Source organism: Seriola aureovittata, chromosome 9 (genome assembly GCF_021018895.1).
Source record: "Seriola aureovittata isolate HTS-2021-v1 ecotype China chromosome 9, ASM2101889v1, whole genome shotgun sequence".
Taxonomy (NCBI): Eukaryota; Metazoa; Chordata; class Actinopteri; order Carangiformes; family Carangidae; genus Seriola; species Seriola aureovittata.
In genome coordinates this window covers 24,028,657-24,049,203 of record NC_079372.1, presented here as the reverse complement: position 1 = coordinate 24,049,203, position 20,547 = coordinate 24,028,657, and the positions used below count along the sequence as shown (strand labels likewise).

Here is a 20,547-nt window from a genome sequence, read left to right as displayed (position 1 = left end):
AAAGACATACAAAATCACAACAAAGAGACACAAAAGAATCACGCTGAGAGGCAAAGCAACCACAAAAGATGCAAAACTACAAAGAGACAAAATGACCACAAATAGAAATAAAAAGTCCATTAAAGACGCAAGTAAATATCTTTAATTAAAATAAAATTAAAAAAACACAATGACTGTGTCAAAGAATATTTATTTTTTATTTCATTTGATTTCATCTGATTTTAATGTTGGGAAGGAGATTTTGTAGACATGATTTTTTTTCTATTTGGTTGTTTTGGTTCAAGCTTCTTGGTTCGGTCCTGTTTTCTGAGATTTTCATTCCAGGACCAACATGATGCTCTCGGTTCTCTGCTGCACCGGTTCTTCAGGCTCTCTTGATGTCCAGTCTAGCACTGAGTTTTTGGGGTTCCTGTGTGTTCCTGCTGGTTCCCCAACTCTTGATCCATAAGTGTATCAGGTCTTTGGGGTCTGCTGCTGGTGTCATTTTCTGTCTTTAAGTTCTCTTGTTTCCATCTTTCTGGTTGTGTTGGTTCTGAGGTCTCCCAGGTTTCATTAGGTGTGCATCTGCCCCCCTGGAGGTTCTGTATGGTATCAGTTACTATGGTTCTGTGTGTTGTCCAGCTGGAGGTTTTGTAGCTGTATGCTGACTCGGTCCTCTGGGTTCTGCTGGTTCTGATTCTGCTCATGAAGAGAAAACATTTTCCTTAAATGTCAATTTAATGACTTTTACCTAAATCATACACTGTTGCAATAGTGTCTGGTTGGTCAGATAATTTTCAGGTTTCTAAATATGATTTAAATGCCCCTCTGTGGGGTTTGGTACCTGGTTGTGTTGCAGCTGGCAGCTATACTGGGCCAGAGTGGAGTACAAGAACTGGTACTGCTCTGTTGTTTGGATCATACCACCCCTGCACAGGACGATGTGGAGGTATGCAGTAAACAAAAAGGCAAAATGACAGAAGAGAGAAGACAGGTGTGTTTTTTTTATTTTCACTCACCTGTCGAGTCGGAGCTGACACACCGTCTCTAGGATGTCAACCTGACCTGTTTCTCTGAGCTGCTGACAGCCGATACTGCTGGCTATGAAACAACCTGTCCTACCTATACCTGCACTGAGATTAGGAGAGGAGGGAACAACAGAGAAGAAGAAGAAAGAAGAAGAACAAGAGAGGAGGAGATATCAACCGTGGAAAAGGTTAATTGAGACAAACTGACAATAGCCTGAATGCTAACACACCGCGGCCCAGTCAGATACCAGGTTTGGACCTGGTCTTATTTGCATTAGTTGGTCAGGTCCACACCACAGCTCTTTCTCTCTCAGACTCTTTCATCTACCTTTTCAGCTGTGGTTGGCTGCTCATCTACGACTATCCACTCTCTCACACAGGAAGAAGCTTTGAACATACCACAGTTGGTTTTACTGTTCACTGACCAAGATCATAATCTTCTGCTGTTTTCTAGACAGTGTGTTCATACTAGCATTCAATGTGTTGAGCTAGAAGAGAAAACTACTGAGTGATTTCCAAAGGTGGAAACACTCATTCATACCAGTGTTTTTACCACAAACGTTACATTTAGATTAGATTAGATTAGATTAACTTTATTAATCCCACAACTGGGAAATTCATTTCTACTCATTTATCTCACTGTGCTATATATTAGTTATTAGGGCCAGTGTGAGGGGAACATTTTTCAAGCGCAAAATCAGTATAATTTAGTTTCTTTTACTATTTATGGTCCAAAGTATAAAACTGACAACTGTTATTCGGTATATGTTTTCTTTTTCTTTTTTACTAAAAAATAGAATTAGATTTAAATTTTCAAGAAAAGGGTTCTTAGTTTGAGAAAGAAGTTATAACTTTTATAATGTTTAGTCAAATACTTCTTGATGACTTTTTCTTTGTTATTTAGATTTTTTTTTTTTACATAACCTTATGACAACTTTCTCTATAAGTTTTACATACAGTAAAGTGAACAGGTCATGTGACATTGCTTCTGTATACCTTGCTCGTTAGCAAACACTGTGTAAACCAATGACATTCTGTAATCATTTAGGTGACTTTGTCCTGAGCAGAAATTACAACACAAGAGATCCCCTTCACTTTTATTAAGGATGTCTCAGCTGACTACAGGTCTTCATCACCTGTGGTTGACCAACATTGCTGGTTGGGCGAGATAATGCAGATGGATTTCATGGATTTATGTTTTTTTTTTTTTTCATTTACATAATTTTTGCGAGCAGCTGCTGCACCTGTTGCATCAAGGGTCTTTATAAGATTCATAATATTTGGTACAAGTAGTGTGATTTTCTTGCTAAACCAATGTCTGTGGTGTATTTGCAAGTCAGCCAATAAAACCACAGCATTATGATCAGTTACATCTTAGTGCAGAAGATATTCATGCAGCACAGTAAGTAGTCTCCTCAGGACCATCAGTCTCTATATTATAAAACAAAGAGACAAGATCATTCAGCTGTTTAAGTTTAACCTAAACTCTGAGTTTTCTCTTTTCAATACTCCCACAATCCTTTTCTGCTGAGGAACAGCTGGTGAAAGCACCAAAAACTGCATTTAATAAGGAGCCAACCTGCAGTGGACGATGATTGGTCCGGGACCAGTGACGGGGTCTGTGATTGGCTGAAAGCTAGTTGATAGGAGGGACCTGCTGTACAACTCGACCTCCTCCACCAGTCTCAGCAGAGGAGCGGTGCATTGTGGGATGTGGTGGTCAGGCCAAGACGTGAACCAGTAATGTCTGACGGGACGACGCTCTGAATACAGCTGTAAACACACACACAAATAGTAAAATGTCATTGTCATACAGATGCACAGACACTATGATACGCTTCGTGGCCAAAAGTATGTGGACATTGTAACATGCGACTCCATTTTCATGAACCTGCTGCAGGGATTTATTCCCATTCAGACACCAGATGCAACTATACATCTATCTGCGTAGATGCAGAACAGTATTTCAACTGGTTAATTAAAAACAGTTGGTGCTGTCATGAAACCAAAAATGATGTTTATCTCACTCAGCACAGGATGTGGTTTGAAAAGCAGATAAATTTGCTGCAGCAGAAAAAAAGTTATTTTCATTTGAACTTTAAAAACCATGGCAAACTTTCTTTTTTCTTAATCAGCTCATTTAGTTACAAATATTTGATATTATAGAGAAAGATTTAAAAGCAGGTTCTGTGCCACATTACAACCATCTTCCATACAACTGAAGCATCATTATTTCATTAACTGTATAACCGATAACCAATAATCTTTATCATCTTTACAGAAGATGTCACATCCAGTGGGCAGAGCTGTTTCACAGGAAGCTACAGCTTTTCTTTTTTTTTTTAATTCACCTGTCCAGGTGGGATGAAGTGACCTAGTTAGCATAGTTCTATGTGGACTGTGCTGATGTTTTCGATGCAGAGGTCCAGTGTAACTGCTGTACAAGGAGCCGGGGAATATAAGTCATTTCTGGTCACTTCCAGCAGATTGTGGTCACATTCACAAAATTCACTGAACAGATTCTGTCACACAGATATTTTACTCTGATATGTTTGAAGATGTGTCAGTGAACAAACACATCACTGAATATATGAAAATATGATAGTATTCTATTGTATTGCATTTTATATCCTATCATTTGATAATTCAGTCAGAGAGGGTTATAGTACACAAAGGTGTTTGTACCTGGATGTCCATGTCAGTGACAGTGAACCCGTCTTTCTCTTGGCTGTCTCTCACTCTGAGGAAGAATCTGCCGAATCTACCCGTGTCTCCTTCCTCCTCGTCTTCTTCCCTCTGCCCCTCCTCGTCCTCCTCATCCTCCTCCTTCACCCTTGTTGTCCTCTCCGTCGGCTGAGGCCAGTACAGCTCACATTTCTGGAACAAACATACAGTCAGGTGTTCAAGGACATCTTTCTGTTCCTTACTCAGATGAATCTGTACTTGTGTACTTCAGTACAGTTTGGAGGTACTTGTTATCATTGTTATTTCCATTTTATGCTACTTCATACTGCTACTCTACATTTCAGAAGGAGATATTGTACTTAAATGAATGTAATATTAAGTTTACTAAGTAAGTAAAACACTTTCAGGACAAGTCAGGAGTCAAGAAAAGGAAGATATGATTGAAAGCAGAGAGGAGGGGTAGCGTCTCCTCACCTCGTTGTTCTCCTTGAGTCTGGTAACCATGACGATGATGCTGCTCCTCTCCTGCCACACCATGTCCCAGAAGTCCCCCACAGTGTGAACCATCGGCCCCTGGGTGGCGATGTAGGCCCTCTGAGCCCCTCTGTAACCCTGCAGCACACAGACTGGCTCTGTCACAACTGTACAGCTCCGTTCACACAGCTGAGTGCAGGTCAATGTGCTGCACAGGTGAGTGATGAGCAAATAGCAGCACAAACGAATCATTAAGAAATGTAAAGATATGGAGTTGAAGAGAAGCCAAATAACCATGGAGCAGTTTTCTTTTTAAAGAGTCGATGCAATGTTTTTTGTAGGAGATGCAGTTCATGCCAGTAGTTTCACACTATACCACTGACCTACAGGGGGCAGCAACATGCCATGATACACAGCAAAGTACCAACAAAGAAGGGGGAAGAAGAAGACTGGACACTACTGAACATCAGTGAACGAAACAGTTTTCAAGCTTAAAGAAAAATCATCTTTGAGAACGATTTATGAAGAAAAACAAAATATATTCAGTAGATTTGTTCTCACTGAAGGATTCACACAGTGTGGTGGGAACATAACTGTTGTTTGTGTATCAGTATCAGAAAACTCCACAGGGCTCCTTCAATGTTGAACTCAATTCACAACAGTGATGTACCTGTATTTTACTTTGAAAACCATGTACATGAATTTCTCTCTTTGAATTTAAGTTGTTCAGTTTTAAAACTAGATTTAAACTGGATTTAAAGTATTTTTTTAGGTTTGCAAAATCAAAGAAAATTGCTTTAAAAAATACATTCAACTATATTGAAGTAAAAAACTGAATTGGTCAAATCTGGATCTAAAAGTTCAAATGAAAACATAATTTTCAAAACGTTATTTTTACCCCCTGTGTTTCTGTGAACATCTGTCCAGCTGCCAAACTCTAGATGAGAGCGCAGAGCTGATCGACATGTTAAATGCGTCTGAGTCACCTCTGATTTTTCCTGTGTACGCACAACAACAGTGAGCATGAACTCTTTGCCCTCAGTTTTGCTTCTCAGGCAACATAAACGCTGTCCCAATGTTCACATGCTACTGATTTGGAACAGCAGATCTATTTAGAAAGACGTGTACTGCTGCTTGAATGATACACAGACTAACACAACAAAGAAATGTTTTAATGACTGTACCAGTCAGCAAAATATTCATTCTGAACATACTGTACCTGCTGAATAAAAGTATTTCATTGGTTTCCCTACAACAGCTGCTTGTGGCATAAAACATGTTTACACAGGCTTATGTTAAAGATTGTTACAGATCTTGGTTAAATAATAAACTGTGAGAATGACTTCAAGTACAGCTGAGGATGTGTTTAAAACTAGAATCCTTCTCTAACCTAAACCAAAGTGACTAAACACGTGTAGGATTGTAACACAACACATCACTAACTGTGTGTTTTTGGAAAATAACTCTTAAAGCATCATTTAGGTTAAGTCCAGTATACTTCAACATATTTCTCAAAAATGTGGCCTTCACGGGTCACGCCAACTTTGCACTCTCCACGTTCGTTGTAGAGATTTGGAGAAACAAGGACTCGAGGAAAACAACGCATATTGGGGCAAACTTACAGCTTCTTCTTCTTTCAGTCAGACTGAAACAAACAGAAACTATCTGCCTGGAATCAGGCTAAAAAACACGGTTTGTCTGTACTCCCTGGTTAAACACAACAGTCTGTGTCACCTTATTTAAAAAGGTGACACAGACGAACTTGAACTTACACAGATAGTCACTTTATAGCACTGCCCACTGATCCTGGTCCCATTTTATTACAGTGTTTATTCCGACTGGCGTTAATTTACTTTTTCAGAGAAAATCCAGTAACCGATGTTTGTGGCAAACTGACACCTTTGTATGAAAAAATGTCATTTATATTCTAAAAAAAATCCAGGCTAAAGACACAACTCAAAACTGATTTTTGACGAATAAAACTGTGTTTACCTCAGCGGTTATGGTTTATGCCATGTCTGTTTGTTTGTCAGAAGGATTACACAAAAAGTTCTGAACCAATTTGCATCAAACGTGGGGGAGGGATGGGGGAAGGACCAGGGAAGAACTCATTACATTTTGGTGCTGATCCAGTTAAAGGGATGAATCCAGTTTTGTTTTATCAGAGCATTTTTCTACGTTATCATCAATATTTCTCCCTGGCAGAGGCATTTGCTCTACTGGGTTTTATTTGACTTGATTCTTTTATTGTGGTTAAAGATGTAAAGAAAGCCTTAATTACTATCCATAAGACTGTCAAATTTTATTTCTTAGTAGATTTGGTGCATTATTGACTAATGACTTACACATGCTGTGTGACTTAAGGGTGGACTTCATTATGTTTTATTTGCCAGGTTGATATAAATGTATGTAAAAGCATTTTTTTTTTGTCTAACTGAATCAAGACACCCAGAACTTCATCATGTCCCCTCCATTTTTGAAACTACCCTACATCTCTGACCTCGTAAGACAGGAAGTGAATGATTAAGACTGTTCTGTTCATCAGTACCAACCACCGAGCACCTCTGCAGTAAGTTACCCATAGGAACGTGTTTACCTGTAAAGTTTATACATGTAAATAAATGTGTATGTGTTTGTATCTTCTTCTTGTATTAAATAAACTGCAGCAGGTGTCTGCTTTAAAAACACACATACATGGCGCTGAGGCTGCAAAGTGTGAGGGATGCGTGGGCCGGGGGGGAAGGACGGGGGGAGGGGGGGGTGAGTTAGGGACGTGTCACTTCCTCCCTCACTTCCTGTGGTTTTCCTGGTTGTCAGACTCCCACGCTGACAAACCGATGGCTCATGTCTGAGTTTCTGTTTGTTTAGCTGTCCAACACACACACACACAAACACACACACACACACACACACACACACACACACACACACACACACACACACACACACTCACACACACACACACAAACCAGAAGACGCCCAAGCTGAGTGACAGCGTTGTCACACTCTATCAGCTTGTTTTCTTTTTAATAAAACACAGAAGGAAACAAATTTTCTTCACTAAACTCATTTAATCTGCGACTAAATAATAAAACAAAACAAAATAAAATAAAATGGCTCCTCCAGTCTGTGTGTTGAAGTGTCCTTGTGCAAAATACTGCCCCCCTGATGGCTGTTCCATCAGTTTATGTGTATGGGAGTGATGTGAAAGTATCAAAGATTAGAAAACTTCCATTTAAGAGCAGTCCATTCACCATTATAATCCTTTTGAAGTGCATATAAACATCTGCATTATCAAATCCATGTAGCATGTGACTCAGTTACACAACTTTCAACTCATTTTTGTACCAGCTGTGTGTCTCCAAATCCTCCTAATCTGAACCTGGGTTCACTTTCTTTCTACCAGGTTACCACAAGGATCTGTGCTAGATCCCCTTCTCTTCTTTAAGACACAACCTCCCTACGTCTGATTATCTGCTCACTGCCATGTTGATGATTCCAAACTCCATCTGTCATTCCCACGTAAATGATATCTCAAAATGAATGACAGAAGACCACCTTCAAGTCTCTTTGAAGCTGGACTGATTCACCATGATTTCAGCCTTGAATCTGTCGCCCACAACTAATTTTAGAATCAGACCAAATTTCTGCCAGACTGGTTTGTCTTAATTTTTAAACTATTCTAGATGATGGTGACACCCTGTATATGCAGGCATCAGCTTGACTTATTCATTCCAGTGTTTTATTATGCCTCCGCACCATCCCATTCTCTCATGCACATGATATCTCAGTAACGTTGACGGAACTTCCTTCAAGGGAATCACTTCAAATTTGGCACAGATGTTCACTTGGACTGAAGGATGAATTGATTTGATTTTGGTGGTCAAAGGTCAAGGTTAATGTGACCTCACAAAACACTTTTTAACCATAACTTAAGACTTTTTATATGATTCTGGATAAAAAGGGATGTAATCTGAAACTAGTCTGAGTGGTGGAGGCATACAACTGCAAGGTGGTAATTTTAATTTTGAATGCTGGTACAAGAACCCATCACTGTGATTAATACAAGTTAACTGGATGGATTTTAAGAGAATTACTTATATGTGCCTATTTATCTTTGAAGCCATTTCTGCTAAACTTCCTGTTTACCATGGTGAAATGCTTTTTCCTGTTTTTATTATCAGTAAACAGACCAGATCATCTACATGGATCATCTTCAATGCATACATAATACGTGCATGCACTGCATGGGTGGCATGTTCAAGTGTCCACATACTTTTGGCAAGAATTTACCATGTGTTGATTACCTGATGCTATTGAATATTTATGTCATCTGTAAACTGTTGCATTAAACAAAATGTGTGAATTGTTTACTACAAAAAAACCCAATACAAAACTTCCATTTAAAATATGTCATTTTAACAGTAAGTATAGAAAAATTCCAGACTGGTCAACAAGAAGACATCACTGCTAAAAACTCATTTCTACAGAGATGAACAGGAACAGTCAGCTCTATGTGCAGACCGCAACATGAAGGGGCTTGTTTCACCATACAGAAACACCACAAATTGCAAAGTAACTTCACTCTGTATGAAATAACGTTAGACTCTAACCCGGATGTAGTTGGCGTTGATGTAGCGGTCTGGTCCTGCCTCTTCCTCTGGGCTCCTCAGGATCACCCGGCTTTCAGGGTCTAAACAGTTAACAACAAACAACAATGATAAACAAGAGTGAAAACAGTGTCTACTGTGTTTCTACTGAGTACTGAACGACAGGTGAGTCACTGACTGGGTAGGATGGTTTTATATCTGTCTTTCATCGTGTGTCCTGGAATGTCAAGTTCTGCAGTGCTCACAAAGTTCATAGGGATCTTCTGTGGAGGAGACAGGGACGGGCTGGATGTTTAAACAAGCACACCTCATCTCTTTTTTTTCTCCAGTACAGAATCAAAACTTAAGAGTTAGTCTGTATATATTGTGGATAATGTGGATTTGGGACACTTATATACTGCACATAACTTTTACCTGGTACTCCACATTCAGTGTGTTTGTGTCCATGGCGGCCTGCTGCAGAAGTGTGTGTGTGAGCGGTCGGGTGGAGGTGTGAAGCAGCTGAAGCCACACTTCCTTTGGGGTGGAAACAGAGCAGACAGGCTCCACCCCCAGGCTGTTCATGTCCAATAGCAGCGACAGGTTGGAGCCCCGCCTACAAAAAAGAGCCCAAAAAACAACAAAAAAATAACCCAGTGACAAGGTTTGTTTGTATACCACCCACAGAACATGAGAACTTTTTTTTTTAACTTTTTTTAAAAGTAAGGACAATTTTACACAATAAGGATGTTTCTAGAAAAACAGGGATTTTTTTTATAAAAAGAGGACATTTTTAAAAGGGAGGAAATTTAAAAATAGCGGGTAAATGACCACATCTTTGGAAGGTGAAGACATTTTGGAAACGTATACAGGACTTTTAACACTTTTGAAAAGTAAAAACATTTCTGTATCTTTTTGTAAAGTGAGGACATTTGTGAAACGTGAGGATATTTTGAAAGAGATCTTTTAGAAATCTGGGATACATGTGATCACTTTAGTAAACCAAGGAGGTTAGAAAATAAGTACATTTGAAAAGGGGACTATCTTTGGAAGGTGGTCAAAATATCTTGGAAAAGTGAAAATAGATAGACATTATGATATTTTCAATACACACAGGCTGTGTGTGTGGTGAATACCCACCTCTCCTGCAGGCGGACTGAGGCTTTGCGAGGAGGTGTGGTCATCGGTGGGGGTGTGGTTGGGTCCTCAGTGGGAGGGGAGGCTGGGGGCACTGCCGACATACTCATAGTGTGTTTGGTGTTTCTGTGTGTCTGAGTCGGACTTAGGTGTTCATCACAACATCGTGCTGCAGGGGAGAGAGAGAGAGAGCGTTTTGCACTGTGACCCACTGAATCCGCAGGAAAACTGCTGTACCCACAAAAACAGAGGGGGGCGCTGTTCCTCCTTAAGAAACAACATGTAAGCTATTAGAGTTTCTGCTGACTTCCTAAGTGTCATATATTTCATATTACTGCTAACTGTATTGTAAACTATTGAGTGTCTGTTTGAGAGATTCTGGACTCAGCTCAAAACAATTTCAACTCTTCCACAATTTGAGTTTAAGACTAAATTAAAACTCCACCAATATATCTATTATATCAACTGTCACTTGCTCCAGGAAATAGACAACACCAGGATTTGTTGTTACTGATGAATTAATCATCGTCTGCACATCTAAGAGCACTAACGCACATAACCAAGAGGGAATAAATGGACCAAAGATAAACCTTAAAAACAGGCAGTGTGTCACCTTTAACTTAAACCTTAACGGAGTTCAAAAACTAACTTTCTTTGAACTTCATGTGTTTTTCTGAAGATAAATGTAACAACTTAAAGGGTCCCCATGCAAAACAGGGGCAAACTAATTCCTACGTCCTACATAAAGCCAATAAAAGTATATATAGTAAAATAAATCATATAAATAATGTATGCAAACAAAACATATAAAATGACAACATAAATATATTTTTAAGGCAGTTAAATCAACATTCAATGAAATGACTACATTATATGAAAGAGGTCACTTGCTGTGTTGATGTTCACCAACTCTGCAACTTTACAGAGCTTTTTAGCCTCTTTTAGATCCTAGTTTTGGTTTTATGGCACATTTCCTGTCTGGCTGAGCCTCAATGTTTCCAGCAGCAGTAAACACTTCTCTAAAAACTAAAATACTGATCGCACTCACCATTTTGTCTTTTCTCAAGTCTCTGGAGTCTCACTTGTCAGATCCATTTCAACTCAAAAAACGATCTGCTCTGAACTTATGTGATGGTTTTGTCACTAAGGAGCTCCCTTACAAAATGAGAAGTTACGCTCACACTCCACGTGTTACTTCTGGCAGCTCTTGCAATGGAATCAGTTTGTTGTTGTCACCAGCCTCAATGAAGGAAGTTTGACGTGACGAGTGAATTATTGATGCGACGACGAGCCGCAGCTGCTGTCAGACTCCACAGATCTGCCATCAGTCAATTCACAAACAAGAACACATGTTATCCTACAAACTCGACCTGCCTGAACTCTGATGAAGAGATTAAAATAATGAGTAAGCTCTGTGTGTGTCTGTGTGTGTGTGTGTGTGTGTGTGTGTGTGTGTGTGTGATTCAGTGTGTTTCCACATTGGTTTGGATCCGAAACGTTTCAGTGTGTCTCCATCGGAAGAGAGTTTCCTCATATCAGGAAGTCAGCACACCCACAATGACTCAAAGCACAACACACAACACAAACACAGACAGCACACTCAAACATAAAGTCCAAACTGATGAATTCCAGTATTTTCTATTCTTATTTAAAGAACTGAATTCCACATAAAAGAAGCATAATGAGCAGAGGAAGTTGTTTTATCTGTATGAAAACAGCCAGAGCCTGAAGTGACTGATGTAACTGAATATGACAAATAATTAGAGATATGAATCCTGTGTTTGTCAGTTCTTGTCTGCTCTTGTTTTCTTAAGAAACACCATCACATCCTGAGTCTTGCTCCAATTCACAACTAAGTCCACATTGATCAGTTTACCAAGAAATCTATCACATGAACCAGCAGCTATGTAGGAGACTCATGAAGGCTTCAGTTTGACCTTCAGAAAACGCACTGCAATTAACACCTTCAGTATGACAGCACCTCCACCACTTATTGCTCGTTAATGTGGGTGCATCAACGCCCGTAAACTAGCATATAGCAAGTTCATTAGCAAACGTTGTGTATCTATCAGACATTTACCCACATACGGTAATGCTCCAGAATCTTTTCAATGAACCATTAAGGAGCTTCCACACACATTTAGTTCTCATTTCTCAAATAGTCTACATTTTGACACAATGGTTTGGGACTTTTACATTTCCTGTCGGCTCATAATCAGGAAAAACATTATTTTCCAATGGTCAGGTTTTCCTGGTATGTGCTGGATTCCTGCTTCCCAGAGGATTAACGGTTTAGATTTGAATGACCCCATGACCTTCTCATCCTCAGGACAAACTTCATTTTTAGCTCCACTGCTAGTACAACGCTACAACTAGATTTTAGATTATAATGACCCATGGTTGCTAAGGGACATCTAGTGGTTGTAGTAATCATGACATGAGCAAAGGGAAAAGTGCGGTGACTAAGATAAAGAGAGACAGTCCATGTCAGGAGGAGGTTGTGGTGGATGGATGAATATGACACAGGAGAGTGGTGTTCGATTCCACTGTGAAAGAAGTAGCTGATGTTGTTTCTAATATCCGTTGACCGTTCAACAAAGTTAACCATGTTGTTATCATCGTAACTATGACAACAAAGGTTATCTAATGTTGAGGAATTACTTATTTTAACCCAAATCACCATCTTTTCCTAAACCTACCCGAACCATGACCATTGTTATTGTAACCGTGGCGATGATGGTAGGGTACACCACTCTCAGTACAGTCTGCGTGTTTATTACTGTAACCATGACAACCAAGATCCTGACCCGTGGTTAGAGTTGTTGGCGTTTCTATTCATTGTGGCTGTAATGAACACTGCAGCCTGTAGGGGAGCTGTAGGGCTTCATTTGTATTCGCTAACAGTTTATAAAAACATTTTAATTATCATTTTAATGTTAATAAATATGTTAGTTTTGCTGATTTCACTGGATCAAACACATGTAACCACATTTTTATGTCAGATGAGACAAACTAGAGCAGTTACAGAAAGTTTTCAAGAGATCAGATTTAAAAAATAAAGTAATGACACCTGTCAGTAAGTGTTAATAGCAAATGTATTGATCAGGCTTACCAGTTATTTGACAGCCATGGTGTTCTGTATGTGTGTAATTCTGGGTAGTAAGATGTGAATCCTCCTTTGATACTAGAGCTGCTGCTCACTTTCTCCAGCTCACCTACAACAACATTAACTGACCTCACAGCTCACACACCTGACTAATTAACCAACTAACCAACTGACTAACTGAGCAGGTAACTAACTAACTTACTAACTTACTAACGAACCAGTGAAGAGAAGGGAGTTCTCTGTTTCTTCCTCGCCCTCTTCGAATGAAATCAATGACTTACTGACAGACCAGGGGCAAGAAGAAACAAGTGAACGAGGAGAAAAAGGGGGTGAGAGAGAAAGTGATAGTGAAGGAGAAAACAACAGTATATGTGGTGAAGGAGAGAGAAAAAGCAGCAGGAATAGACATGTCCTGTTTTTCTGGCCGTTATTACCCTGATTCCAAGTGTTCAGTAGAGAGAGAGAGAGAGAGAGAGAGAGAGAGAGAGAGAAAACAGAGAGAAAATGAGTCAGAGAACGAATGAAGATAGAGAGAGAGATAATGAAAGAGAGACAGAGAGATGCTCCAGGCGTTGATTATTAACACACCAAGAACAGCTGCTCATGAATCATTCATATCAAATCATACAACACACACCGCTAACACCAGCAGCACAAAAACATGCATAACACCCATTCATACAGCACAACAAAATAACAAACACTAATATAAACCTGCTCTCCCTGACAGTTATGGCTATTTACCACAGAGGAAGTATGAAAAAAAAATCAACCTTTTTTATGAGCAAACAGTGACTCAACCTCACACCTCCGCATTGTTTTTCACTCTTCAGTCCACAATGGAAAATTCTACCCTTTTGAACTTTGAACCATAAACTTATTACTTTGTTTAGTCGTCTTAAATAAGCCTAGCAGCAACCCCTAAAGCTACTGATGCTGGATATTTGCTGAACTCCCTAAACAGCAAATGACCAATCATAGCTTAGCAACAGTAGCTAAGCATGTTGATGCGGTGCACATGGAGCTGCAGTCAGATACCCTGACTGGTCCTTTTTCAGCCTTTCCAAAAACAAGACATAAATAGCGTTTTTATGTCTTTTTTACGATCAGCTGCTAATGTTAGCATGCCTGGCTTATTACCAAAGGCTGAGGGTTAGCAAATAATTAGCTCAATGCATCGTTGTTTGGGGGGCACAGACATGTGAACCCCCCCCCAACCCTCAACAAAACTCACAAAACCACCACAAACATAGCGGGCGTGTTGTGCTCGAGATGTAGCTGTTTTGTGGTTGTTTTATGTCGGTGATGGTTTGTATGTTTGTGTAGTCGTTTTGTGTCTTAACTTTGATTGGCTTTCCAAAAAGAATATTAACAGAGGCTCTCTGTTTATATCTGTGTAATCCATCCATGGTTACAGTATCATTAGACAAAGCCTCATTCTGGACTGGAACATCCAAGTTGCCGTAACATCAGAGTTTATGCTAATGTTAGCACCTCTGTCCTACTATTTATCAGATGTTGTGAAGTTTACACTCCTGTAAACTGTAAAAGCAGATTGTGTGAAAATATGAACAATAAAGCATAAATGTAACTTTTGTGTTGTTTGTCCAAGCACATTATTATTTATATAGCAAATGTAGAAGACATTTAGCTAGAAAGACATAACTTGGATTATTAACTGGTGAGGAAGATGATATTTTACTTGGGACCTGTTGGCGTTAGCATTTAGGCTTTTTTTTGCATCATTAGGCTACATGGTGCTGTGTAAGCACTGTCAGCCATCCACTGGGGCTTAGTGAACAGTCAATTTGCAGGGCCGTGTCAGAAATCACTCCCTCACTCCTCCCTATATCACAGACACTCAGTACTTTACAGAGTAATCAGCAGTAAATTCAGATTTCATTTCATGACATTTTGCATCATCACTGAGCTGCAGAGCTGCTCAATTATCATTTTTGCATGTGTGCTGAGTGTTGTATTGTGCATAGATGCCATGAACCCTACTTTTCCCATTACATTGTGGAATTTTTGAGGCCACAATGTAATAACAAAATTACACACTTTAAATGCTGCAACTCTGTCATTCACTCCTTTCATTCATCCATTATCCATACCGCTTATCCTTATAGGGTCACTCTTTGTAATCACCTTGCACCTGTATTTTAGCAAATACCTGGGCGGTTTTTATGATCTAAGATGCAGCGTGAAGGACTGACAGAGCTGGAAGATTTTCAGCTGCAGCAGTTGGATGAACATGAACCATGATTTATACAGTGGCTGATTAGATCAGTTCTCCTGCGCAGCTCTGGGATCAGCTGGTCATGTTTCATGTTGTAATAGTATAATAATGTTATGGTGACTGGTGTGTTTTCATACATGTTTCTAACAATATTCATATCATAACAGAATAAGATGTTAATACGGTTATTTTTCCAGTGGAGACTCATCTGGTTTTAGTTACACTGTTACACACAGTCCAAGTTTATAAAACCTGGGATTATTGTTGTGTAACAATCTGAATATTCATATTCTATTATTAATAAAATACACATTATATTTATAGGTTAAATGTGTTTTAATTCATGTTGATAAAAATCCGACTCCAGTCCAACAAAGTAAAAATCAGTGCGATCTCTGCCTAATAACCTGCTGCTGCAGCACACAGGAACCTAGTTGAGCTAGCTGTAAGGTAATTAATGCCAAACATTACTTTGTGCCAAAGACTGTATTTTTAATCTTATATCTGTGAGGCATCAAGTCACATGACCCTCCTCAAAATGTGGATCACATGTTCCCAACTTTGAGAAGTGTATGTGTGAACCAATCAGGACCGCCACGTTTTATTTATATGTACTTATAATCAGCAGAAGCTAAAAGACAGAGCAGGAAATGGAAAAATTAAAGTAACAGCTGTGAAGTAAACAACTCATTATAATTCTGCTTAAAGATCCTCTCCAGGCACATTCAAAGATAAATAAAAACACTTTTCAAAACATGGTCTACGGAAGCTGAGAAAGGCCATATGTGCAAATTTTTTTATCTATGAGATATTATCAGGAGAAAACAATTTTTTGTTATTCCGAGATAAGGACATAGGAGAAAACTATTTTGACTGAACCTCGTGTACTAAGTTGCAAGTAACACACAGTCCAGATAATCTGCTCTTCTCGTGTATCATTTGGTAACCATGAAGGCTTTCTGATTTTTGCCTGAGTTAGCCCTTGAGTGAAATATTCTATGATGTGTTGACATTTTCAGTTTACAGCACTAGAAGTTTCCATATGCATACTGGCTTGGCACATCAGATCTCTGATTAACAAAGTTATTATATCGAGAAAACAAGCTCAGAATCTATGAATATCATGTTATTATTCTAAATTCTAAAAGTTTAACTACTGGATACAATATGTCTCCTACATCACTCTCAATGCATGTGTAATGCAGGCTTCAAGTTTCATACTGGACCTTGGTTGGTTTCAAATATAGATGGATGGATGAAATGGCATAAATGTTCACGGTGCAGCAAGTTCACTGCACTGGGGCCCCGGAGCTGTTAGGGGCCCATCACAACTACATTTTGAGTCATAGTCTTTGAAATTCTTATTGCCCTTATTGAAATGTTGTATTGAAATTGTAAAACTGCATTATTTTTGAGGATACCTGGTAATAATTATACTGTAATATTTGGGCTGCAATCAGTGGTTGAAGAATTGCTCAAATCTTTTGCTTCTATAAAAGACGTAATATCACAACATAAAAATACTCCACTACAAGTAAACGCCATGTATTCCAAATATTTTTAAAGTATCAGGAGCAAAATTGACTTAAAATATCAAAAGTAAAGGTGCACCATTAAGAGTGTTTTACTTGTCACATATATTATTAGATTATAATTTTACTCATGCATTAACATGTAACATTTTCAAGGTGAGCTAAATTTGAAAAATTTTACATACTGTTCAACAATACATCACAAAAGATGATCATATATTTTTTTATGTAAAACTTAACCTGAAAAGTAACTATAACTGTCAGTTAAGAAGAATCAAGTAGCATAAAAAGGAAATACTCAAGTATTAGTGCCTCCAAACTGCACTTCAGTGCAGTACTAGTCACTTTACCTCATATGTACTCTGTAAGTGATACTGTAATTATCAGGCTGTAGTATAAAGCATTTTCTACTTGACTAAAGAATCTATTTCCTCCACCTTTGATGATTAAAATACAACATTATAATTTTCACAATGATAGAGTGATGATGATCTTGTAGAGAATATAAAAAAAGTTTTCTGTTGTAAAATGAACTGCAACTGAGATTACAAAATATAAATAATGTTCATCACAAAGACTTTGAGCTAACATTTCACTCTACATGTTTGTATTCATCCACCTATCCATTCAAAGTTATCCTTCAGGTTACTAAGTTTTCATCACTCCTCTTCCTCACCTTTGTGTGTTTGGTTCACTCCTTCGATCCTTCCTCTCTTCTTTCCCTTCTTCTTCTTCTTCGTCTTCCTCACCCTTTCTTCTTTTTGGTCCTCGTCTCGCTTTTCTCTTCTTCCTCTTCTCTCATCTGTTGCTGTTGCTTTCTGTCGTTGTCTTTACTTCTACCTTCTCTGGCACTTCCTTTTCTGCACCCACCCACTCTCTCATTATCACACACACACACACACACACACATACACACACATACGCATGCACACACTCTTTTTCGCACACACATACACTTTCTATTCCCCTCATCCAAGGTTATGGGTCCCCTTTAGACCGCACGCTACAGGCTTCAACATTGTTTCTGTGTATTTGTTCTTGTGTGTCGGTGTATCTTTTGTGTGTGTGTGTGTATATATGTGTGTGTGTGTGTGTGTGTGTGTGTGTGTATGTGTGTGTGTGTAAAGCCATCAGCAGTTTTTCACAGTGGGGCTGTATAAACTGATTTTCCACGTCTTTTTCTCTCCAGCTGTCAGATGAACAGCAGCAGAATACAGTCCTATCGGGACGCAGTCAGGAAGGCTAACCTGCTAGTGTTATTAGCAGTCACCATAGAAATAAAATTAATAGAAGAGACTGTTCACCACAGCTCTGTATCAGAAGAGAGGATAATCACGCCGCGGGGGACATCTGGTGATTTTTCAGAGCTGTGAGGTACCAGTTGCTGATGATGTTCAGGCCTGTTAGTGGCTGTTGTTGCGCCATGTTATTCTTCTCGTGGTATTGTGTCAATCACCATTTCACATGAGTAATGTTCAGATGTTAAATTAATGGTTCCTTGGTAAAATGAAAGTGGACAACACACTGCATGAAGGAAAGTAAAGTGACACAAGATGGAAGGCCAGGATGACTCAATGAGACCTGATGTAATGAATTTCCAACATCGAATTTAACGTAGCACGTCCAGGTTATGTTTTTATGCCATCATATCATGTCAACTATATCACATTAGATTGTGAATTTTCAACTGTCTCAAATTCTAGTTCTACACTAAGATTTATACTAAATATCCAGTGTTATTCTAGCTGTGTGTGGCTTTATGATGCTAGCTAGGAAGAGCTAGCATATCATAGTTTAATGTACTGAGTTAACAATCTATATTCCACGATGAAGGAGCATCAGGTACTGCACTTGACATTAGAAGATACAACCTTTTTAACCAATAATTAATTTGTTACCATACAAACAAAAAAATACCGTTCCTATGAAAATTTTATAGTGCAGCGTGTACTGTAGGTCATTGTAAACTTCTTTCTTTTAAGTCAGGAGTATCCAACCAGTGCTTTTCTCTTCAGCTGTTATCTCCACTGTTTAAGGCCAGGAACACACTGGCTGTGTGACGTGTACATTGCGGCTGCGGAGTATCTTTGTTTTCATTTAGGCACACATGTAAACGGGTGCGTCACATGAGCTAGAGATTCTGCGTCTCGCCTATTTTTCATGCCATGACGCACATCCCCCAGCAAATTTAGCAAGGCCCTGTTGGTTGTCGTATTGACATCATACCAGCAACATTACATAAAACTGACATATTTCACTAGTTTCAATGTCCAGCCTGAGTGTCAACATGACACAGACATGAAAAAACTAATTTTTAAATCATTTTAGCAGCTGCATGTAGCAACAGTGACATTTTACTGGCATTTTCTGTCAAAAATAAATCAGAAATTAATTTTTAATGAAAAGAAATCCAACATTACAGTAACCTGCAAGCTCAAGGTAGAGAGATAGAGCTGACAGGAGCAACGACGCAGAAGGCACGCAGCTGGTGTGAACACACATACGCATGCGAGCACCAGCAGGTGAGCGACGGAGCCGCCATGCATACACAATGCAAGCAGTGTGTTCCTGGCGTAAAGGTGTGTTCAGACTGAACGTGAGGTGGACAGAGAAAGTCAAAAGTCCACTCAAGGCAGCATAAAGTAAGACTTTTTACGACAGCTGAACACGCTTCACTTTGACTTTGCGATTTTAACTTTATTACTGATGTTTTATCATTGGTATCTGTGATTATGAGAAACCTATTGTTTGCTAAACTCCTGTAACAGGCTACCGTCTCTTGCTTTAACTGTAACACTGAGTCTACAAAGGAGATGTGAGCAGGCTGTTAGAAGAGCAGCAGCTTCAGTTAGTCTCTAAATAGGATGTGTTCAGGCACAGTACTGACTTGACTACAGGTAACCAAGCTCATATAAAATCCTCTCTCTTGATTGGCTGCCAGCAGCACTGTTCGAGCCATCTTCATTGATGTTAAGCATCGGAGCAGAGAACGTACACGAGCTGCCCTGTCCTCCTTTCCTATCACCCTTCTTTGATTCCATCCAGTTTGTTTTGTACTTCGGTAACGTCTGCAGAAGTTTAGCATCTGCCATGTTGGTATCCTGCAGTGACTCGGAGGCTGTGACTGATGGTCTACGACTTGTGGCAAATTATGTGCTAAAAACTTAATTAAATAATTATATATGTATATATTTAATTGCCATGCTTGTCTTGATAATTTGTGTTTTTCTTACGTCTAACAGAACACAGCTTACATCACTGTAAGTGGAGGCAGCCTCCCTTACAAATTCTCCCATCTGGTCTTCGATCACCTTAAAAGTTCACGTCACTCTGCTACTCATCCGACCTAAACTGGCCACCCATGGCCGCCTGAATCAAATTCAGTCACTAATGCTGTCTTCAGAGTGACTTCTGGGTCTGCTTCAACTACTTGAACTCAATCATTCAGCCTTATGCTCCTTCTCAGACACTGTGCTCCTACAAGGAATGTAGTCTGTCATTACCATCCCTGCACACAAGACAGTCTCCGTCCAGACTGTTCTGGTTTGTGGTTCCCCGATGGTGGAACAAGCTATCAGAGCAGGGGCGTCTCTCTCTGTCTTCAAGAATCTGTTGAAGACTCTCCTAATACCTCTAATAACCTAACATGTCTAACTAACACTTATTAAATAGATGTACTACTTAGTGCTTACACCGAGGTCTCTTACTGCACTGAAGCTGTAGTGATGTCCCTCCCTATAAATCAATTTGGATAAAAGCATCTATTAAATGAGTAAAT

The 20,547-nt window shown here is 39.2% G+C and overlaps 1 protein-coding gene across 4 annotated transcripts; it reads right to left on the bottom strand.

Annotated features, from left to right (window-relative positions):
• Positions 1-115: 115 nt before the first annotated feature.
• LOC130174234 (tyrosine-protein phosphatase non-receptor type 7-like) lies at positions 116-17,649 on the bottom strand. 4 transcript variants are annotated; one of them, XM_056383887.1, is made up of 12 exons: positions 17,446-17,649; positions 10,941-11,210; positions 9,896-10,061; positions 9,191-9,371; positions 8,955-9,039; positions 8,780-8,859; positions 4,167-4,304; positions 3,693-3,884; positions 2,587-2,780; positions 999-1,112; positions 824-908; positions 116-678 (listed from the first exon to the last, which is right to left on the bottom strand). In XM_056383887.1, the coding sequence occupies exons 3-12, from the start codon at positions 10,000-10,002 to the stop codon at positions 592-594; spliced, it is 1,263 nt and encodes a 420-aa protein (XP_056239862.1). In that variant the 5' UTR covers positions 10,003-10,061; positions 10,941-11,210; positions 17,446-17,649; the 3' UTR covers positions 116-591. The 4 variants fall into 4 exon arrangements, with proteins under 4 accessions (XP_056239862.1, XP_056239863.1, XP_056239861.1 ...); XM_056383888.1 differs by lacking the exon at positions 17,446-17,649 and adding an exon at positions 13,005-13,200; XM_056383886.1 differs by lacking the exon at positions 10,941-11,210 and having other exon boundaries at positions 17,446-17,648.
• Positions 17,650-20,547: the final 2,898 nt, after the last annotated feature.